Source organism: Agelaius phoeniceus, chromosome 1, assembly GCF_051311805.1.
Source record: "Agelaius phoeniceus isolate bAgePho1 chromosome 1, bAgePho1.hap1, whole genome shotgun sequence".
In the NCBI taxonomy this organism is placed as follows: domain Eukaryota; kingdom Metazoa; phylum Chordata; class Aves; order Passeriformes; family Icteridae; genus Agelaius; species Agelaius phoeniceus.
The window spans coordinates 101,040,249-101,063,226 of record NC_135265.1 but is presented as its reverse complement, the minus strand read 5'-3'; the positions used below and the strand labels follow the sequence as shown (position 1 = coordinate 101,063,226).

Genomic DNA, 22,978 nt, shown 5'->3' with positions numbered 1-22,978 from the left:
TTCAGATCTACAAGAGCAGAAAGAAGATAGCCTGAATGTGTAGGTCACAGGTGAAGCAAAAAGCAACATATGGCAATCCCAAAACCACAAGGCAGCCAGAGGAGAGTCTTTCAAAAAACTTTGAAGAAATAATTCCCATCATTGCTCAGAAAGGAGTAGGTGGCAGGCAGTTTGCATTAGCCAAGACAACCCAATACAAAAAAACACAAAGCCTGCTTGGCAACAGAGAAGAGAGGGGTGCTTTTAGCAGACAGCAATTAAGGATTTGGCAAGCATCTGGAGGAAAGGAAAGGTTGCGAGTCGAAGATAACGCCAGTGTCATTGGTCCAGATAACAGAGGAAGATAAAGACACAATGAAAAATACACAGCAGAAAAATAATGAATTCAGATAGCAGCACATCATCCAGTAGGACCAACAGAAGAAACAAGCAGAAGAGCAGAGATCTGTGAAAGCACACATTTGGAGCAGAGAGTCATCTCAGCAACACTGAGAATCATAAAATATTGTGCAGAGGCAGTAACACACACCTGGAAAAGCAGATGATTAACTTTTTGGTTAAGGAGAAACAGAAAAAATGGAAGTTAATGAATGAACTATAAAAGATTTTGGAAGAAAGCAGGAGAGGGACACTTGGAAGTAAAGGTACAATACAGATGAGAAACAGTGACTTGAGACTTGGACAAGGATGTTTCAGGCTTAGAGTCTAACAGGTGGAAGAGAAACACTTGTCAATTTAACAGAGTACCTCTACTTTCTTAAATGAAGCAGGAGTAAACCTAATAAGTGTGAACAGCTTGCCTTGTCCTAGTTAATTATTTAACCTTTACTTCTTGCTGAGGGTGAAGTACTAAAAGCATTACAGGTGCTTCATAATTGCCATTGGTTAATAGAAGAAAGGGACGTGATGAAATACACATTTAGAATTTAGTCTAATTTTATCTGTGTGTTTAATTTACCCTCTGCATTTCCTTTTGGTAAATAAAAGTATTTTGTTTCACCTCCTACAGCTCACAGCAACACTAAAGGCTAATCCAACAGTTCAGCATGGAACATCTTTCTTTCCTTCATGCTATTAAGAAGAAATCTTGGAGCTTGCTTTGTCTTCCCATGATTGACATTACGGACATGTAACTGGCAGACAAAATCAAACAGCTTAAGATGAAAATGTTCACACTGGTAGGTCATGGGGAGCACAGAAACTTACCAGTTTCTCTAAAGTTCACTCTGGAACAAAAGCTCAAATGAATTGCACTGTGTCGAGTCAAACAAAAGAAAGTACAAAACTAACAAAACCCCCTTTTGCCTCAGTGAGCCCCAAGACCAAGTCAGGATCCTCTGTGCCAAAGAAAGCATGCAGTGCTGCACACTCTCACGACTCCACTGCAAATCTTGCTTTGTTCAATACCTCAACTTCTCAGGTCAAGAGATTTCAATAAAAAGCTACATGATAAATGTTCCTGTGGAAAAAAACATTTCGTCATAGAAGTGCAAAGAAAAAAAAATTAGTTATTTGGGTATGTATGAACTAAAACCTAGAAACTAATAAAAAAACCCCCCATGTTACTTTCAACAGATTGTTTTCTGCTGATCTCACTGCATGCAAGAATAAGCCTTATGGTATTTGAATGCTTGAAGACAGTGTTAAGGGGAATTTCTGAAGCAACCACCATGACCTCTTCTGTTATTGACCTTCTGAAAATGCATATCAGAGAGAGACAAAATAACAGAAGGCAGCAAGAGAGATTGAAGACCAAATAAAGATTAACAGCACCGTCTATTTGTTCATTTAAAATTCCACATGTTCATCTGCATTAGGTCAGCTAAAGCTGCATTTTAAAAAAAGCCTTTCATAAGGATTTGTTATTTTCCCAAGTATAAATTGCTAGGGGTCTGATACATGTGAAGTATGAAGTGACTAACAAGAATTTAAATGTTAAAACATTATCTACTTCATACAAGAATTGTTTAGATGAACTAGATCGATATTTCTAAGTGCTTTCAAAGAAGGAATGTTAGACTTACTCAATGTTAATAAGTTATCACTTGAAAGAAGAGCACAGGTGTATTTAACAAAGCAGCTGGAAGCACTCTGAATTGACCTTATTCATGAACAACTATTTTTCTCACTTTAAATCTCTTCACATTTTGAAAACAACTGTCTTTCAATCCTTAGCTCATATTCTTAATGCCTAAATTTAAAAGAACATTTGCTTTTAAATTGGGAAACTGGTGCCTGGTAACTGAACTGCTGAAGTGAAATAAAGTGTTTAGCTCCTTTGAGTTCCTGTCTTCTTTGACCACTGAGCAAATTCAAAACTGATTAACAAGCAATTAGGCTATCTTAGCTATGTTAAAATTAGCCATGGCCAGTAATGCAGGTTATTGTTGAAATAATGCTGCTTAGATTTTCAAGGAACTTTATATTAGAGAGCCTCTAAACCCAGTCACACAGAAATGTAAAAAAATTAGACATCAGTTAGAAACACACAGACACAAAAGGTCTATTTGAACAACTTTCTCCCTTAAGATTAAAATGGTAACATTTTACAAAAACAAAAAAAATCCAGAATTCTTAATGAAACATCATGAATCTCTACTTCAGTCAAAGGAGGTTACTCATGTCCTACAACATCAAAAGTAGAATATGGAAGAAAAAATGCAGCAGAAAATGAATGCAATATTATGTTAATATACTTAACTGGCCCACTCAAGTGCTCCTTGCTCATCTGAAAAAAACCCTGAAAATTCGCTAAAGACTCATTTTCCTTGGCTTTTAAAATATCAAATACCAAACTGAACCTATTCAGTATTCCTAAATTCATCTCTGCAAGTAAGCACTGTGTGGACTGAAGTGGTGCAGGGAAAGAAGAACTGCAAACAACAGGAAATCTTCAGAGACTGAACTGATTTATATGCTTTTCATCTGTCATTTAACCTTTGCTTTACATAGTTTATTCTCAGCACCTGTGTATCTCCTGCACTTGTTGTATTGTGGGTGTTGAACTTCTGAGTGAATAGAGACATTCAGGAATAGGGGTTGAGTTGGAGTTTGTCCCCTGAAGATCCAAAAGCTAAAGCTATCAGGTCAAACTTATCACTGAAACTTACTGAAGTCCAGGGTGTATTTTACCTCAGTTTCAGCACTGCCCTAGGCAAAGTCCTTCAAGCAATAACAAAGAACTCTCACCATGCAACCACACTATTATCCTCTTTTATTCATCCACAGAATGCTCCTTATGTTATTGTGCTTTGACTATTAACTTTCTGGAAATTAGCAAAGAGGTAGGAAAACACAGCATCTCTAACAGAAAATCCATAAGTAGCAGAGTTCATAAGAAAATGTTATATAATCTCAGAAGGCTTCAAGAGATTTAGCAGAAAAAAAAGGTATGAGACAGCATTGTAATTTCATACAGATACTCTAAACTTGTCTTTTATTATACAGAACAACAAAGAAGGACAACACAAAGGGCTATTAAATTGTCAGTATGCAAACATCTAAAGCTCAATTTTTTCTTCCAGTTTGAATGAGCAATCAAATTAATCTCTTGGTCTGAACAGACAGGCAAATACATCCACCAGCTACTTTACTCAAAAAATAGCACCTTAAAGCGAATTGATATGATAGCTATCAATGACTACATATGATTGCTGCCATAGGTATGCTAGCATGCTTCTGATTAGATGGGTATCTTCACAAGCACAATTTAATAAAATTTATATAGAAAGGGTTCTGTAAAAATTATCTTACTCTTCCAAAACTCTGAGCCCTCTTTCAGATCCATATATTCTATAGCTGCAGACTTTTCCATCTCACCCCAAGAAAAAAAAAAGGGAATTCTGTAGTTACCAAAAGCCCAAAAAAACACAGAAAAAAAATCCCCAAAATCAAGAAAACCTCAAAAATATCAAATAAACACCAACACTACTTAACTTCATGCTCTATGCTTTATTATTTGTGTTTTTTTGCAGGCAAAATGTTCCCTGGAAAGGCCCAGGTTACTGTAAGACCTAGTTTTCCACCAGCCATTATCTGAAACTGTCAGAAGACCAAAGGCTGAAACTGCCTCTGGACTCTTCCCCAGTTGATTGAAAGGTTTATCAGTGGTATCTCTGGAATGGAGATTTCATCATAAATCCTGTGTGACTTCAGGGCGTGTAGATTAATAAAGGCACATCATATACTGCAAAATTACAAAGCCTTTACAAGGAACAGCCAAATTCTCCTCGAGAACTCTGGACAGATGGCAGGATTTGACTATCACTAAATCAGCTTAGTCAAATACATTATTAGTTCTCCAGCCCAATATTTGTTGTGTATTCCCAATGAAACCGCTGAATGAAAAAGGCAATGTGTCGAGCTTATAACAAGTAAAAATCAGAAATCCATTTTTCTCCAAGATAAATCTCCTCCTGATGTGCTAGAAACTTATACAAATTACAAAAAGGCAAAGCTCCTCTTGAAAAAGCAGCTCATTACAAAACACCAAAGGTCAAAACCTAAACTCTATTTTTTTGTGCATTTGCTATTTAATTGTCTGTTAAGCTGCTTCTCTGCAACTATGGAGTATTTCAGAAAAATCTGGAGGTCAGACTGATTGCCAGAGAACCCCCACATCAATGAACAAACATAATGGACTTTCAGGTATCTAAAATAACAGGTCCCTCAAAGGCTAGAGTGCAGCTTCTCTGTGAGATAATTCCATCAGCAAGGGATGAGTGCTTCACTTATCAGAATTGCCACATAATGCTCAAGCACAAATTAATGCTTGCAAGAAAAGATGCATGATTCTGCTTTGGTTTCTAGAAGGTAATTCAGAGCTCTTGTTAATTTTCCTCTTAAAAGCACAAGGAATCAAAAGCTTTCATAGAATTACCAGATTTGTAACCAAGCTTCCACAGAGAAATTTATTTTTTCAGTACATAATGAAAACTTATTTTGATGGTAGTCACATGCATTCATATTTTACTAAAAGAAATTATTCTCAAACATTTTTGCCTGACCTCTGTGCAGTGATATTTCTTCTCCCTTGTCACCATAAGGTTAATGCTCAGGAGGGAGAACAAAGTGACTATTACTGTGCATGACAAGGATTGTTTGCTGCAGCAATTACTCTTCAATCAGAATGTTACTTTTGTTTACATTCAACAAGGATAAAAATACAAACCCTAGATATTACCATATGCTAAATACACATTTTACACTGCTTGAATTGTGAGCAGGCAACACACTTTAATACAGGTGTGGCATTTTAATGCAAAATTATGACACCTCTTTTGAAATCCTAACATTCTGTGCTATTAAATACCTGTTCTCATTTTCATCTGCATGAGACAGGTGATTAATTTTATTTGCATCAATACACTGAACTAACAGGTATATTCTCATTTGTATGACAGTGAACACTGTATTCTCATAAGCTGTATATTTATTCCCCTGAATTATTATCTAAAATACAGTCAGTGCTTCAAGTTTCCAATGAAAAGGTTAAAAAAAATTAGCTCCATAGACAAGAATTGTGATTTTCAACATATATTAAGATTTTTAATAGTGATACCGAGAGCTCATGAATAGAATTTGCATAGACAGCGCACAGTCTCCACAAAACACTTCTACAATTGATTCCTTCTGTGATTTGACTTGGACTGAATGGTGTTGAGTAATTTATTCACCATTGTTTGGGACAGGCTATTTAATTCCCTTCTGACCCTTAAACAGCATGAGAGGTTGCGTGTGTCTCTACGTTAGCGCACGTCCTGGTTAACTGCATTAATCACACACAACAGGCCTGTGCTCACTTAGGTGGGTCTTTTCAAATAGATGGCAATTAAACCCTCCTACATATGAATCACTTCACATTCACAGAATACTTTCTATGTGAGCACTAAATATTTACAAATGAGGCTGGCATATTTTATATAATTTCACCACCTCGGCTGAGATGACTAAGGAGCGCTATCATTATGTACATAACAGAGTTATAGGCAGGTGCAGATTAAACAAGGTCACCTTATTCCTTACTCCCATCCTCCTGTTATGGCTATGGCACCTGGACTCTGAACTTGACACACCATTCATATTGCTGGCTTGAAATAAAAGGTGTCCCAATTCTGGTTAGTTTATGTTTTGTAACAAAAAATGGTTATGATTGTCATTCGTTAAGATTTTAAGAAGTTTCCCACATATCCTAGTATGTAGTAGTTCATTTAGGCCACAGGAATCAAAAAAAAGAGAGATGAGCTGTCTCTGCTGAATTCCTAGTTCTAAAAAACACAAACATCATCAACTTCAAGTCTAATGCTGCAACCCCAAAGGAATTTTGGAGGAGAAAAAAGTTACTGACTCCTTCACAGCCTCCTTCAGGATGACAAAGATAAAGAGAAGAGTCAATATGATAATGGTCACAGTGCTGCTTATTAGAGACATTCTAAAGTGAAGCCTCTGTCTCATGGGAAGCTCCAATCTGCTTTTCAACTATCAACAAATACACTTTTAGAAGATCAAAATTAGAAAACTCTTTTCCCATGGAAGATTGAATATAGCATATTGAACTGACTCTTAGTAGACATTTCCATTTGAAGCAGTAACACTTCTACCTTCCCAAAATGAAGGACTTAATGTTTTGTGAAAAACATTTTAACAGTGGTATATTATCTGTATTTTTAATATTAGGGCTTTGATTATCTTCCTTTTAAAAAACACAAAGCAAAATTGTAAACATATTTACTATGTAAAGCATTCGACACACTAGACTATAATTTGTAAATAAGGCACTAGATTTGTGAACTGAGATTTTGTAAATCCTGAAACAAATGCAGGATGTATTTGTTTAAACCAAACCACACAAAGCAATAAAACATGTCTACTTCCAATTTCTGTACTTCTCTCTGTTATGAATTACTCCTTACGCTGTATCCTGCAGGAAGAACATTTCTGGTTTTATTATTATTAATAATACTTGAAAACAACTGGATAGCCTTAGCATTTTACCATCTGTAGTTGAATTATCTGGTCTTTCATTTTTTCATTATAGCCAGCCATCATCCTGCACAGTTTACCTATGAATAAACCACTTGGTAACAGTACTTTGTCATCTTCACATATATTATTGATGAGAATGCTGACAGGCTGCCAATTAAAGATGCTCCACTGCTTGTCCCATCTCCAGGCTCAGCCTGAGGTATGGATGGAACAGTTGCAGTGAAAACTCAGTTTTACATTTCAAAGAAAGTTCAAAGGCAGTGAGAAAAGGCTGCCCTGCAAAGGACACAGAAATTGTATTTATTGCTGGAAAAGTTTATTTGAGTAGATTGTATTATTTACTCTTATTATTTATGATAATAAAAATTAGACTATGAGTCCACATCTTGATCAACTAGATGTTCTACTTAGTTTTGCATTCAGTCCTGGATTAAATCTATGAATCTGACATATAAAACAATTACAACACTAATCACAGTTTAGTAACAAATATACAGAATTAAATAACAGTCAAGATATAAATCAAGCAGATTTAAGTGGATTTGTGTTTCTGTTGTTACCCCAGCAAGACATACAACGATATTTCTTGGACCCCAAAACATTGCCGAGTGATAAATTAAAGGTCATAACAAAAGTATCTGAAATCAGGATGCTTTAAATGAACAAGCAACCCTGAGATCACTTGTATTCTCTGCTTCTACCAAAATTCTCAGGTTGTGAAAAATCACCAAGCCATTCCATAAACACTAAGTATTTATTCCATGACCAATTAGTCCTTTCCAAAGTATAATAGAATAATTTATCCAACAGAAATTACCTACATTAAATATTCTTTAAAATACACATATGTTTTTAAGAGATTAATATCAAATGAGATTACATTGGCTGCATCACAAATCTTTAATCTTGGTTTTGAAAAACCACATAGCCTTTTTTTCTTGTATTTTTGAACATGAGACTAAATATCCCATGTTAAGACACACTTATCAGCTGCCAGTGAAAGTCATAAATACAATAAACATTACAACTTTGCAATGAACACTCCACACTGTAAGCATACTACATCTACGCTATAAGTCAGAACACTCCACACTGTAAGCATACTACATCTACGCTATAAGTCAATGAGAAAGAGCTGAGCTAAATCACCACTAAGAGAGAACACAAAATACTTCTCTTACCTCCATTTCTGTGCAGTGTAAACGGCCTGATTTATCTGTAAGAGAAAAAAAAAGTTTTCAGATAAAGAGACAATGGAAGAACAAAACTAAAAACTTGAGTCACTTCTCTTTTTCGAGTAATTGCCAAATATTCCTTGTCTTACCTGAATCACACATTTTAATAATGTTTTTATTATTTATGCATCCTGGTATTAACAACAAGAAGGCCCTACCCTGTAAGATTTTTCTTTGGATCCTTTACAATACTGGCTTTTAAAAAGATGTGTCTTTAATGCCTGGCTTTATTATTTAAATCATATGATTGATGTTTAGCCATGGAGGGAACATGAAAACATGTTGGCTTAAATTAAGCAGTAGCAAATAGTTATTTCAAGAAAATAAGCAGCATTAATTCATAAACTAGGGAAAAGCCACTGTTTCATCTGATACTTCTGGGATTTCAAAGAGTTCAACAGATATATGAAGTTCAAACAAAGTTAAAACATTACTATACTATTTTTGTAAATCCCAATTGTCAATTTTTGCATTTCCTCTGAGTTCCGAAACATCACTTAGGAATTTGCATAATAAAGAAAAATAAGGTTTCTGAAATGTTTCATTAAATTGAAATCTCGGTTTTCTGAGACACAAAATAGTTTTATACCAAAGTGGCTTGACAGCTTAGCAAAAAGAATGAAATTTCAATACAGTGCATTAGGAAAGAATCATGTCACTAAAAGCAGCAAGTTTATAATTTTGTATTAATAATCCTTATCAAAGTAGGGTCAAGGAATCCTGACAGGATGATTTCCTGCTGGAAAAAAATTATTCAAGGAATTTAATTTTTCCACAGAAATCCATCCATTTGAAAGGGGATCTACCCAAAACTTTAATTTCAAAACATATGGATATAAAATGTTACATTTTTTGTCTTAGCTTTTCAGCTTCATTGCATTCACACAGCTGGTTTAGAATTTGCAGCTTTGGACCCAATAGCATAGAGCCTACAGAACACATGACAGAATACTGAGATCTCATGTACTCAAAAACCAGAACAGGATGCATTTGCTTGACTGTGCATGTGTATTCTAAGAGCAGATGTTGAGGTGATGATTAGGAAGGATTTAGTGCAGTAGTTTGGAAAAGCCTGTGATTTGTACCCATAACTGGAAGGACTATTTCATCAGACTGGCTGACAAGCCCAAGGAAGCTCAACCAACTGGCTGGCACAATGCTTGCACAGAGGAGTGATCCCACTGACTTCATATGACAAATGTGAACGGCATGCAAAACACGCAGCTCTGGGAAGAGTCACCTGCACAGAAAAACCTCATTTTTCATACAGAACTGGTCACCTTCCCTTTGAAACTAAAGGTTAAACACATCCTGGATTAATAGAGAACACCCACCCAACAGAGTGAAAGTTGTTTATTTTCCTTTTGAACTGTTGCCAAAGCAAGCTAATGCTTAGTGCTGGTGTCTGACTTCAAGAGCAAAGAGTGACTTTAAAAGGCTTTTGCATCCCATATTATCTTTTCAAAAGGACTGGTACCTCTGGTTCACTCACTTTCAGATCCACATAATAAATTTTTTGGTGTTTAAAATGGTAACATTCATGTGATTGTTACAAACTATAAACAGGGGAGATTTGCTGAATGTTTTTTAACTCCTAGGATTATTAGCAGATTTATTAGGGGCTACTTTTGTGAAGTCAAATGACAGGTGACCAAAACAATATATCTTTATGATACAAGATTAATTCAGAGAAATGTAGTCAAGACCGGGGAAGAAAAAAAAGCACATGCTGTCTTTAAAAAGACATTACTTAAAAAAAAAATTACTTGTTCATTAAAAAGTACTAATTTTAAACCTATACACTAGGCCACCAATGTTTGCAATCACTGATAGTTTAAAATATTCAGACTTGCATCTCCTATGGTCTAAGAGAACAGGAGCCAAGCTGTCCATAGATCCTCTGAGTAGCACCAAGCACTCATTGCTGCACCTCACAGCAGAGCTGAGATCCTATGAACATCCTTTTAGCAGAAGTCCCAAACAAGTCCTGAAGCACAGAAAAATAAATCAGCCTGGACCAAAACAAGAAAGACAAAATTTGAATTTCTGAAAGTAACAACAAGAAGCTTATCTTGCAGATCCTTTGATAAACCTCCATGAAAGCTGTTCCTCAAGGAAAAGCACTCAAACTCTGGAGTGCTTTTTTTATTGTTAAACTCAACTATTTATTTCTATTTATACCAGTATTTTAAACCCCAACAGTATTGTCCTGAGGGCATGTGCTGGGGAATAACAAGTCTTTCATGCACCAGACAGTATCCTAGCTGGTGCAAGTGACTGACTTACAACATTTTAATATACACTGCATTATGGTAATTATTAACCATTCCATGTGCTTTTGTACCCTGAGACCAGCTATACACTTAGCAGATTTCCCAAAGCTGTTCACAGTCACTTGTGGACTCTCTCCATTGGGAATTTACTACATTTCTGCAGAGATCATTAACAATACTGTTGATGCACACACATGCATCTATCAAGACTGAAATGAATTTGCTTTCATATGGCAAGACAATTTATTTATACTGGCTTTATCTAGAGTGGCTGGGAGTAGAAATTTCTTCTCTCTTCAGCTGACATGACTGAAAAAGCAGTAATTCATAAATGAAGCCTAGAGGTCACACTCCCTTGATTAGCACTGCAGAAGAAAAAATTCCCCATAAGTCATAGAACAGTCTCTGTCTGCAAGCATGATGAAATGCTTCTCTGGTAAACAGGTGAAGCCTTAAAAAACTATTGCAGCTGCTGATTCTTAACATAAATGAAGACTTTTCCAGACTTCAGAACCATTCAACTAGATATTCATCTGTGCAGCATTTTTACCACTCTTACTGCCAAAAAATATTCAACAGTAATTTTCCATGACAGTTTTCAAATAAAAGCTAATGCATTCATTACTAGTAAACAGCACAACTTTAACTGTCAACTGCAGTTTATAAACAAACTATGGTTTGGAAAATTAGATCATTTTTCACTCTCAGTTTGTTGAAATGAAAAAACGAAAGAGTTTTTTAAAGAAGGAAAGTGACTTACATTGGAGGTTTCCTGTATTTCTAAAAAAAGTCTTCAGAGAGACACATTTGACAGAAAAAAGAAAATTACAAAGAAACCCCAAACCTTCACACTCATTTTTTGTTCTTCAAAATTTCTATTTGAAAAGTATTCTTCTGTCAAACCCTCAGCAAGAGGAGTCATGACAAACTTTCCTCAAGCACCAGGGAAGACTGCCTCATCCCTTCAGGCAGCAGCTCCCTGGACTCCTACCAATGGTAAGAAGAACACATTTAAGACTGAGTTTTAAAAGCAACACAGACAACTCAGCATGTTAGGATGGACTGACCCAGGGTATTTGTAGGACAGCTTGTGGGATGTGCCAACTCATCTGCACTCCTCTATCTGAAGAAAAACCAAGCTACTGAGTTGACTTTAATGATATGACACCACAATCACACAGAGGCACCATTTTGGCTATAACCAGCTGGTTTAAGAGCCCTGCAGCTCAGAGCATCTCCCTAGCCTTCTTCTGGTGTCTCAGACTCCTCTGCTCACATCCACAGGCAGTTCCTTCAAGACAGCTTCTTCCAGAATTGAATGATAATCACTGATTTTTCTGGCAACATTGTGGCTGATGCACATATTGGCAACAAACCTGAAACTCATTTTGTGTTAAAGATTAACATTATAATTAAATGTCACAGCCCAATTCTGCAGGTTTGGAGTGAAATCAAGCAGCTGTTGCTACAACAACAGAACTCAAGTTGCCCTCAGGAATGACAGACACTGCCTGTATTTACTGGAGGACAGTGGAAGAAGTATATGAAGAAAGAACATAAGGGCTAACCTGGGAAAGGGAGCAAGAAGGACATGAGAGTCACTAACTCAAGTTCCTTGAGTTGAACACTCTTTAGTCACACTCCTCAAATTAACAATAAACGGAATTTGTATTTACTTTCTAGCTTTTACATCTTCAAGAGGCACCGTAGCTACAGTAGTGAGCTTTTCTTTTTGCCCTTAAGAGAATGAGGCTTCCTCAAGTAAAAAAATAAAAAAAAGTTCAGACTCACATTTAAACATCCAGAAAGTGGAGTTTTGGTAACTTTGCAATTACCAAAAACTGGAGATTTGGTAACTAATCTGAAACTGGTCAGATTAGTTGCCAAAAGTAACAAGTTCATCAATACAAGAGTCAAGATGAGCACCAATAAAAGGGAATGAAAGAAGAAAGCAAAGGCAATCATGCCACAGAAGGAAAAGAGATAAATATGCAAAGAATGGGATTTCTAATTAAATTAAGGGAGTGGAAAACACTGATGTAGGAGAAATGAGCCAGGCTGAGGACAGACAGTGAAAACTTGTACGATAAAAAGAAATGGGAAAAAAAAGTGAAAAATAGAAAGACAAATATAGGCAAAGGATATCTAGGAGCAAGACACGTCAGGATGCAGGGAAGAAGGTCAAAAAGAGCAAGAACATGAGGAAGTGGAAGGAAGCAGACTGGATTAGGAGAGGTAGAGACCCCCCCTGAGCAGGAAGCACAGAGACCCAAGTTTTTAAGAAAAATACTTAGGCTTTGAGGATCAACATATCCTTCCTTCAAACTGTAATTAGAAGGCAACAGGAAATGGGATGACACTTTAGAGCTTGTGGCTTTTTGGCTATGACTCATGATTTCTGTATCAGACTACAGCTGATGACTTAGTAATTATAGGCCTCATTTTTCTGCTTAGGAAAGGAAAGAGAAAACTGTAAAAATGTTAAGAGAATACAAGGAAAATTCTTAGAGATGTTTCTAGACCCACAGCAATCAGGACTTTCCTCCCCTGTGCCAATCTTTTTTCATGCCTTCTTTTTCCTCCATTCAACACTTCATGGAAGTTACTCCTAATTTTGAACAGTCACAAGCATTTTTTGTCTATTGCACTAAGTAAAGGTAATGACTAAGAGGTCTTCTGTATTAATACCCTGCTACATTTTGTAATAAAAATATTTTAAATTGCAAATTAACAAATCCATGCTACCTTAGCGCTACTTCCTAAGATATAATTACATGGTCATTGTCTTGTCTCACTTATATTCTGCACAAGGCTCTGATCAACATAGGATTTTTGTGTGTTCCACTGCTTGCTCTCTTCAGCAAACCTGTAAGTTTTCCTTGGGATCACATCAATTTTTGTTACTCTCAGATAAATACTGTGGTAGTTCTGCATCTCCAAGTACTGCTGGACACCAATCTCTTCTGTAGATGCTTAAATAAATACAGATACTGCACTCATTCTCCTCAGGCCTGTACAGGTATCAACTCTTTCCAAAAACAGTGTGAATTCACAGAGTTCACGGGTCTTGATTTTTATTGTTTAAAATTTCTGTTACTCTGATCACATTTTAATTTTTCCCAGAGCCACTCAACTGCCTGCTCATTCAATACATATGTGTGCTCCTGGCAGAACTGTGACTCCATTCAAGTCATGAGCAGTTTCTCCCATCACTTTTGATGGATCCAGAGCTTCAAGCAGGTTACAGCTTTTCTAAACTGATAAGTCAGCACTATTGGATCTGTTAAGAACTGTCACCAGCTGTTAATAAACTCTCTCAAGTAAATGAAAAAGGAGTTCTCTTAATTCTTCTCTACCTCAGCTATGTCTTAGCACTATACAAAGTGACTCATCTCCTTTTGTTCCTCTTAAAGTGCACAGTAATAAAATACAGTAATGCAATCATAGTTGCATGTGTCATGCAAGCTGTTTTAAGGTTTTATCAGGAATAAAACAATATTGTCTCCTTATTTGATCTGATGCTGTAATGTGATAAACTAATTCAGAAACAAAGAGCAAACACTCCTCAGTTTCTTTTTAACAGATATTATGAAAAAGCTTCTCCACTTTCATGTTCATTGCCAACATGGATGCAGGATGTTACATACCTTTAATCCTCTTGTTACCTGCAACATTCCTACTGCACACTTGGCAAACACAGTCAGGCTTGGGTAAGGCTCATCCACAGCTCTGCTGCTGTGCAGGTCATTTGCGCTGTAACTCTGATCATGTCCTGCTCTGAATCACCCTGTTCAAGGCTCTCTCTCTTTCTCTCCTCCCCTCTGTCACATCAAACACTGCTACTGTCTTCCTTTTCAAAGCTCTGTGCTCCCCCAGTCCCACCCATCACCTCTCACTGGGCACTGTGGGGTAAACTATCACCTCAGCCAGCCCTAAAGCTGGACTCCATCACCTACTCCAAACCCCTATTATCCATCAACTATTCCAACCCCCACCCCCACCCCCACCCCCCCAAAAAAAAAGCATCTTTGTTCTTTCTCCAGCAATGCCCCACAGGGACATGATATTAACTCTCCACAACATCATGGCAGATGTCTCATTTTTCACTCTTCTCTTCAACTGCTGCTAACAACAACAGCTAAAATTCCATTTTCCTTCCTAAAGCAACATTTTTACTGAATTAGACAAGAAAATCTCTGTTAAAGTCTTATCATTTACTTTAAGTCATTATTAATACCAGGGGCCCACAATTCCTCAAAGTTCTTCTTTCTAAGTTCAAATTTCAATGTTTTCCTTCGGAGTAAATGCGGTTTTCAGACAACACCAAATCAGAGTTCATTCGTTCACTGCATACTTACCATCTTCAGTATTTCTCCATACAAATATAGGCAAACAAGGTCACTTATCCCTGTTGGCAATTTCCTTCCATTTCTTTTGTGCAGACATTTGAAATATGCATTTTTTTTAACCAAATACATTATTTTGTTATGCTGAGATCTTTTCTTTGCTTATTTTGTCTTCACTACCAGAACTGCCTACAATAGGATGCCCAGCATCTGCTGATATTCACAAAGAGCCCACATAACCCCCAGTGCATGGGATGCATCCATATGAGCCATGACTGGAAGCCTTCCAGTTCATGCTTACGTACTGGGAACCACACTGATGACAGAAAGCCTGGCATAAATAAGGCCTGAGCTTTCTCTCTTCCACAGATCAGTAGAGCAAGAAGAGATAAAAGTATCAACTCACTGAGGCTCCTCTCGGCTGTCTAGTAGTATTTTCTTCCTACTTGACATCCAATATTAAAATACCTATATAGGCATCTATCTTAAAACTCTCACACAAGAAAGTGAGGCTCAATACATCAAGCCTTACTATTCTTAAATGCAGATGTTTCTGAATATCCTTGAATTAGATTTGAATTCCAAACATAATTAAGTCATCATCCTAAAGGTATTATTTGTTTAGCACTATTCATAGCAACACCTCTTTCAAAACTTCAACATCAAGAAAGGCTACTTCCACCCATCATCTTTAAGAAGGGTCAACAAAATTAGAAGAAAAATGGTAGTATGCTCATTTTCCACTAAAAATCATGCATTTTCTTCAGTTAGCTACCAGAGACTGACAGATAAGAACATCTTCATGCACACAAGTTGAATTGCATTTATTCATCCTGTTTCTCTATTCTTGCTTTCCAAAACCTGGGCACACAAGGATGTAAGAGGGACATGGAAGTCATTAAAACTGCCAAGACAACATAAACTATTCTTCTCCAGCATGTCTCACCCTGAGCCCTCCAAGTCCCATGAAAGCCACCATGCAGTCAACTTCTCTGTGATCTTTTTGATGCAAAGCCAGAATACTCCATGCATTATGCCCTCCTGCTGAACAGCTGGCAGATTTCCAAGACAAAAATCTGCATAGTACTCGCTTCTGGTAAGACCAGCAGTAATTTCCCTGTGTGTTTTCTCTCTTAGGGCTGGAGGACGAGGCAAAAGAAGGGCCACTGACACTACCCACAGCTCAGGGTCTTGGGAGGGAAATGAAGGCCAAGAAGAGCCACAATTATGCCAGCCCTGAACAGCCAACAGCTGGAAGTGAGCCCAACCTGGTGTTCAAAGTATCCTTCTTTGCCACCTTCCAAGATCCCCATGGCCTGCTCCTCTTCAGGAGCTCAGTGCAATGCCCAAAGTCAGTGGCCACCTTTGCTAAGCCAGGGATGTGGCACTTACAAAACATGCAGGGAAACCCCTCATTTTACCAAACCCACTTACCCCCAAAACTGTTCTGTTTCCCACCTTTGGTAAGGAGGTGGCACAGCCTCCGTGCTGAAAAGCAAGAGCTCCTTATCCAGCTTGCAGCAATGGCACAGCCCCAATGAAACAGCCTCTGGCACCCTACAGTATCCCGGTGCCCCCAGATCCTGGGCATGGTGTCAACTGCCAGCTCTTGTGTGGGTTTTCTGCTCCTCTATCTATCATTTCATTATTGCTTCAGGTTTATAAAAACATGTGTAAATGTGGTTCTGCAAGAAGAGAGCTTGGAGGAGTTTACCCCAACTCTCCCAAACGTTTAGCTCAAACATTTTAGCTCATTCAGAAGTTATTTTTTTATTGCATCTGGCACTTTACTGGATGCCACCCTTAGCTCTTTTCATATAAATTACAAGTTACAATGACTGCTAAAGCACTCATTAGTCAAAATAAATTCTACACTGCATCTCCAATTCCACCATGGGTATTTTGAAGCAACCCACACTTCTGTGGCATTTAGATGTCACTAAGACAACCACTGTGTTTATTTTGCATATTCATGCAAAATCTTTCTTTCTTTCCTACTTTGGTCCTGGAAAAGCAAAAAGGTTCATATTGCTCTGTAAAAACATGGCTTCATGTGCATCTCTAGAGCAAACTGTGACATGACTGCGTTTGCTCCTGACGTTGCCCGAGCCCCACTGACAGGCGTGACTGATCACATCGTTCGTTTGCCACAGTCCTGGACAAAGCCCGAATGTTCACTACCCAAAGACACCATTCTTCAGGGATTCCTTTATTTGCCCACACAGGATTCTGTTGTTTACTAAAATGGAAACTAACAGACAATATTTGTTCCTGTGAATTATCCAAACCTATGCACCAACCTACACCTATACGTTTTTTATGTATTGCTGGAACAAAACAGCTTTACAACTCAGAGCATTAACCTGCAGAACCCCTATTGCTCTAACAAACCTCCTGACACAGGCATTTAAATCTAAATTGTCTGCAATACAAAGGCAGGAATCCTTCCTGATCCTCCTCTTGTCAGGGATTCAGGTGATATCAATGGTGACATTAATAGGAATAATTGGGCAGCATTTTCATCCTCCATCTTTTTACTTCTTTTTAACCAAAACCTTGTATTTTTTTAAGATAATGAAATATTAATAGATCACATAGATAAAACTGGAAAGACCTGAAAATCAGTTTGGTTTTATTTAAGGATGTGATTCAATTCAAAGGGCATTTTCTGCCCCACTATCAGCGAAACTCATCTCTTTCCTATCTCAAGGACATTTGCCTTCAATTTCTATGTACTGTTACTTGGAATTTCAAGTATTGAGCACGAACTGGTAAACTGTTTCACAAGAAACTGCTTTGGAAAAATACCATCAGTTTCTGCATAATCAGTACTTCTTTCTAAGAGAACTTTAATTTGTATCTTGAAAGTAAAATTACTGTGACCATACTGCTTCAGGGCCTGTTGTGTTGTGCTGCTCCCCAGGCCATAGAGCCAGAGCACTGGTTCTTCCTAAGCTTTCACCGGTGCAAAGAGAACACAGGAGTCTACAAACAAACATCTATTCCAGAGGCTCAAGCTGTAACTGGCTGAGGAAGCACATTAATCATCATGTAAAGAGAATGCAGTGAGCAATAAGGAAAATAATAGGAAGAGATCAAAAGATACCAACGACAAGCAAGCCTTCTGTCAGCTCCTCAATATTCAGTATAATGAACTTCCAACATTCGATGCATCACATATATAACAATTTCCAGTGAAAACCTGCTCCAGGTTTCACAAACCAAAGAACACAAAAAATCCCTTGTGAAAGCTTAGAGGCTGAGTGGCCTCTGTTTCCAAATCTGTTCAAAGTTAGGAAGATGAGAAAAGCCGGGGGCAGGGAGAGGACCCCAGGAGGAATCCTGCCTCTTTTCAAATCCAGGCACCTACCGGCCTGCAGCTGATGGAAAAGCGAGTTCACCAAGGATGCTTTAGGAATGGACAGCTGGCAGAAAAATCCCTGCCTCCCCTTTTCTATTATAGGCACTGGAGGGGGTACTCTCCCTGGGATAGCTCCCGCCTCCTGCTTTCCTGGCAGGTCTTCACAGACTGGTTATCTTTGTTTAGGTACATAGACACACTCTCTTAAGATTCTCAAGATATAAGCACACACATGTGGTGTTATACAAAATAATACATACACTAATAAGGTGAAAAAATAAAAATAGACGGGCTGGAATATTTAAAATAATCTCATCCATCCAAAAATTTAGATGTGGTATCAGCATACATAGGTTAGCACATGTTGACTAAAACATTTTCACAGTAAAGCTTTAGCATAAAATAAACATGCTGGATATCAGTGAGGGGCCTGAACTTTATATCCAAGTATATTCAACACTCTCCTACAGCCAGTAATGATATTGTGTAAGAGGAAATAGGGTAAATCCACCAAAAGCAAGAAAAAAAAAGCCACAAAAGAAAGAAATAGATAGTAAACTAATGCATTTTCTGCAATAGGAAAGAGAAAAGAAAAAGTCTTGATGTCATCTCAAAAGACTGTAAGCAAAAGCAGCACACGACATGCAACACAAAACTCTTCAATGTGCTTGTGACATGCAGATGCCTTTGGTCAGGAGAGCATTTTCCTGGAATTTCTGGGTGCTGGTCTGGCATTTAATTAACATTACAAAGACCTGGGTTTTAAAACAATTTTAAAAGCACACCAGATCACATTTAAATGGAAGTCATTATTAGACTCATTACAATTGCAGAACTAAATGATGTCCTTTCTTCCACTAAATATATTTTGATATTTGCATGTACCACTAGCTCCAAACTGGATTACTGCAACTCTCTGCCAAAAGACTTTTCAGACAGGGACTGTATCAAAAGGCTTCATTAAATTGTAACACCAGGCATAATATTCGTGCTCTAAATGCTGAGGGCTCCATTAATCCCATTTTGTGAATTTACCACTGCCTTCTGATTCACACAACTTTAAAATGCTGAAACCTGTCTTCTCGAAAAATTCTGTGACGTTGAATGTGGTCTAGGCTGATACTGGGGAATACCATCATGTATTGGCCACATCCTTCTGCTCCCCATCTTTGATTTCTTTTCAGAAATCGAGCTTTACTTGCAACAAAAAAAATACTGCTTTCCACATTTAAAATCGGAAGCTTTGAAAGGCTGAGAAACAGACATGCGCCCTCATTTTCCTTTCCAATGCAAAATACGCTTTCCTGGGCATTTTAACGAAACAGATGGTAGGTGCTAAGCCCCTGTACACGGCTTTCTCACTTACTTAGTGTCAGCACACATCTAAATGGATATATTTCTAATGGGTGCCTTTTGATGCCCAACTGTTCCGGGAGCCCCTGCGGGATGCGCGGCCCGGCCGGAGGAACCCAGCGAGCGGGGAGCCCGCAAGAGCGGTGCTCCCTCCCGGTGTGCGGATGACACGGGATTGATTACGCACCAGGAGAGACGACGCAATTATAAAACACTGGACCCGCATTCGCCTGCCCGCACCCGCACGCAGGCGATCGCATCCCAGGAGAGCGGTTCTACCTTTCCACGCACGACACCGAGATGCCGCAGGGACACACAGACACACACACACAGAGACACACAGACACACACACACAGAGACACACAGACGCACGCAAACCCCCCACGGCAGGACCGAGGAGCCGAGCGCTCGCCCACCGCGACCCTCGGGCGGGAAGGACCGCCACGTCCCGGACAAAGGCTGATAGAGACGGGCGCCCGACCCCCGGCTGCTGCCGCCGGTGGCCCCCTGGCCTTACCTGCGGCGGGCGGGGGCGGCCGGTCGGGCTCGTCCTGCTCCAGGGTGACGGCGCCGTCCCGCCAGACGCGGAGCTGCGCGGCCGCCGCCCCCAGCCTGGCGGCGGGGGTCTCTCCGCGGCGGGCACGGGCGCGCAGCGAGGCGCAGCACTGGTAGCACACGGCCCACGCCTGCTCCTCGTTGATGGGCTGGTTGTAGAGCCGGAGAATCTCCTCCAGCGACAGCGCCTCCGGCTGCCCGCCGGACCCGCCGCCGCCGTCCTCCTCCTCCTCGGCGGCCGGGCGGGAGGCGCCGGGCTGGGGCTCCATGCCCTGCGTCCGCCGCGGTGCTCCTCGCTCAGTGACCGGCCCCGCCGCCGCGGCAGCGGCTGCTGATGCTGCTGCTTTCGCTGATGCTGCTGCTGCCGCTTGTGCTGCTGCTGCTGCCGCCCGGTCCCGCCGTGCTCATCCTCTCCGCCCCGCTAGTGCCACCAGGCCGCCGGACGGACAGCCCGGCCCGCGCGGCAGGCAGCAGGAGCCAGGAAACAGGCAGGAGTCAGGAGGAAGGCAGGCACAGGATCGGCGCCCGGTCCGCCCGCTGCCGCCGCCGCCGCAGGGGGAGCGACAGCTCATAGCAACGCAATGGCGTCCTCGTCCTCGCCCGCCCCCGCCGCGCGGCGCCGCCCGCCGCCGCAGCGCCCCCTGCCGGCACGGCCGCCATGGCGGGCGCGGGGAGCATTCACTCGGGGCTGCCACGGCAACCGAGCCCGCAGCGCTGCCGAGCCCTCCGCTTCCAGCTCCGCCGGAGACACCGACAGACGTGCGGCACTCCTCCCACAGCCCCCGGGCCGCTGTTTCTGCGCCGTGTATTGGGAACCACCACCCTCAGAAACAAACAACTCCCGGCGGGACGCGGAATGACACTCCCTGCACCCCCAAGTGTGGAACACTTGACACCAACCCGCGCCATCACGGATACACCGAAACATACTAGCAGGGCCCCGCTTTCATAGCGGGAGGGCGAGTGCCTTTGAATTACAGGGTCTGCACTCCCAAGGCAATCACTTCCTCCGGGAAAGCTCCATCCTCGGCAGCAGCAAGGCTGGAAGCGTCCAGGGTATATAGAGAGGCTAGCAGAGTTAAACCACCTCAGTCTGGAAAGGGAACAACAAGGAAATCGTCTTCCAAGCAGCTGGGAGCTGACGTCTCTGCCTCTGAACACACCTGGGCACCAGAAGGGCACGGCCCTTCATGCCAGCTTCGCCCCAGGTAAACGAGCACTTTCAAGCAAAAAAACATCAGACTAAACACGCTGCAGCTCACACCGAACACTCTCTGTTTCTTTCTTTAGTGTTGTACCTCTCAGATGTGAAAGGAAACTCAAAATCCCCAGTTCGCGCCTGATCCTCTGGGAGCCGGGAGGGTGTGAGGGACAGCGCCGGGGGTGCCCCCTGCCGTACAGGAGCGGTACTGCACCTGGGCAGGGCCCCGCCGCCCGCGGCAAGCAGCCAGCGCCTCTCTTCCCATTGCAGCTCCTCTCTTCCCATTCCACTTCCAGCTCCTCTCTCCCCATTTCAGCTCCTCTTTTCCCATTCCACTTCCAGCTCCTCTCTTCCCATTTCAGCTCCTCTCTTCCCATTCCATTTCCAGCTCCTCTCTTCCCATTGCAGCTCCTCTCTTCCCATTTCAGCTCCTCTTTTCCCATTCCACTTCCAGCTCCTCCCTTCCCATTCCCATTCCACTTCCAGCTGTACTCAACGCAGCTGCTTCTTTCCTCTTTCCTCTTGTGTAACATACAGCACTGCGTACAAGATACAACTGGTACTTAAACAATGCTGTTGAATTTGGCGATATTCACCATGCAATACGATCCAGCCTTTCAGGCTACATTTAGATACAAGGAAATTGGGGGAGAAATTGTACTTGTGAAGCTTTTATCACCATCCTGTATGCTGTAGAGCAGGCAGACTTGTAAAGTTAGCAGCAGGGCCAGTAAGTACATTATGTACTATTAGAGTCCTAAATTTAAAAAACCTCAGTGCTGCCATAGGAAGTATTTAACACCTCTTGAAAAAAGACACAAATGGTGTCACACTGCCATAGTGCTGATTAAATGTACATGCAAAATGCCAACATTCACTCCTGCTGTATCTGTTGCAAGATTCTCTAAGGTAATTTTTTTGGTCCAGCACCAGCAGAAAAGAGCTACCTCTTTCTTACAAGGACAACCAAAGGAGGTGGTCACGGGCTATCACTGACACAGAATGGCTTCTACAGAAGGAACCAAACAGTTTCAGATTTTCCAGCCACAAGAAGAGATGCCTGGAGTCCACATGGGGAAAAACCTGAGAAGTTTGGTATGGAAAAGTTCAGTAAGGCCAACAAGCTTGCCATTTTCCAAAGCATAAAGACCTAAAGATACTCAGCAAAATCATCACCCATGACAAAAATCACAGATAGTTAATTAAGTACAGATCTGAGCATCAGAATTAGACAAAATCATGAATGGCTGTTAAGCAAAACGGCCTGGCTGCAACTTCTACCTCAGAAACTTCTTTAGGTAACAAGAGGCAAAAGGCATCAGGTTTAACTACTTTATCTAACCCATCATAGCTATTCACATCTTCAGGTATCCAAGTCTTAATGATTATTTTTGAAATAAATCCATATATTATTAAATTCACAGATTAACAAGTTTACCTTTATCTGAATGAACTGCTCTCAGAAGCTGAATGCAAAAGTTACTGTAAGATCCACGAGAGGCAGAAATAAATTTTGTTGTCTGAAGGACACATGCCTAAACACCTGCATTTCTGGATCTCAGTCACTCACAAAATACACACTGTACACTACAAGGAAAGGTGAGGTAGGAAAGAGTCTCTTACCCTGCAGAGGTAAAGCAGCCCTAAACAAACTTTTAAACCAATTCAG

The 22,978-nt window shown here is 40.4% G+C and overlaps 1 protein-coding gene across 5 annotated transcripts in view; it reads right to left on the bottom strand.

Moving 5' to 3' along the window:
• The window catches only part of SPIRE1 (spire type actin nucleation factor 1), a 126,016-nt gene extending 105,305 nt beyond the window's left edge, over window positions 1-20,711 (bottom strand). For 3 of the 5 annotated variants that reach the window (XM_054644600.2, XM_077183971.1, XM_077183961.1), the window contains exons 1-2: window positions 20,071-20,711; window positions 8,166-8,200 (exon numbers count right to left, since the gene is read on the bottom strand). In XM_054644600.2, the coding sequence (XP_054500575.2) occupies window positions 8,166-8,200; window positions 20,071-20,377 (342 nt within the window). In that variant the 5' untranslated portion in view covers window positions 20,378-20,711. The remainder of the gene's footprint in view (window positions 1-8,165; window positions 8,201-20,070) is intronic. The other 2 variants (XM_077183951.1, XM_077183976.1) reach the window with 1 other exon arrangement.
• Between the last annotated feature and the right edge of the window lie 2,267 nt (window positions 20,712-22,978).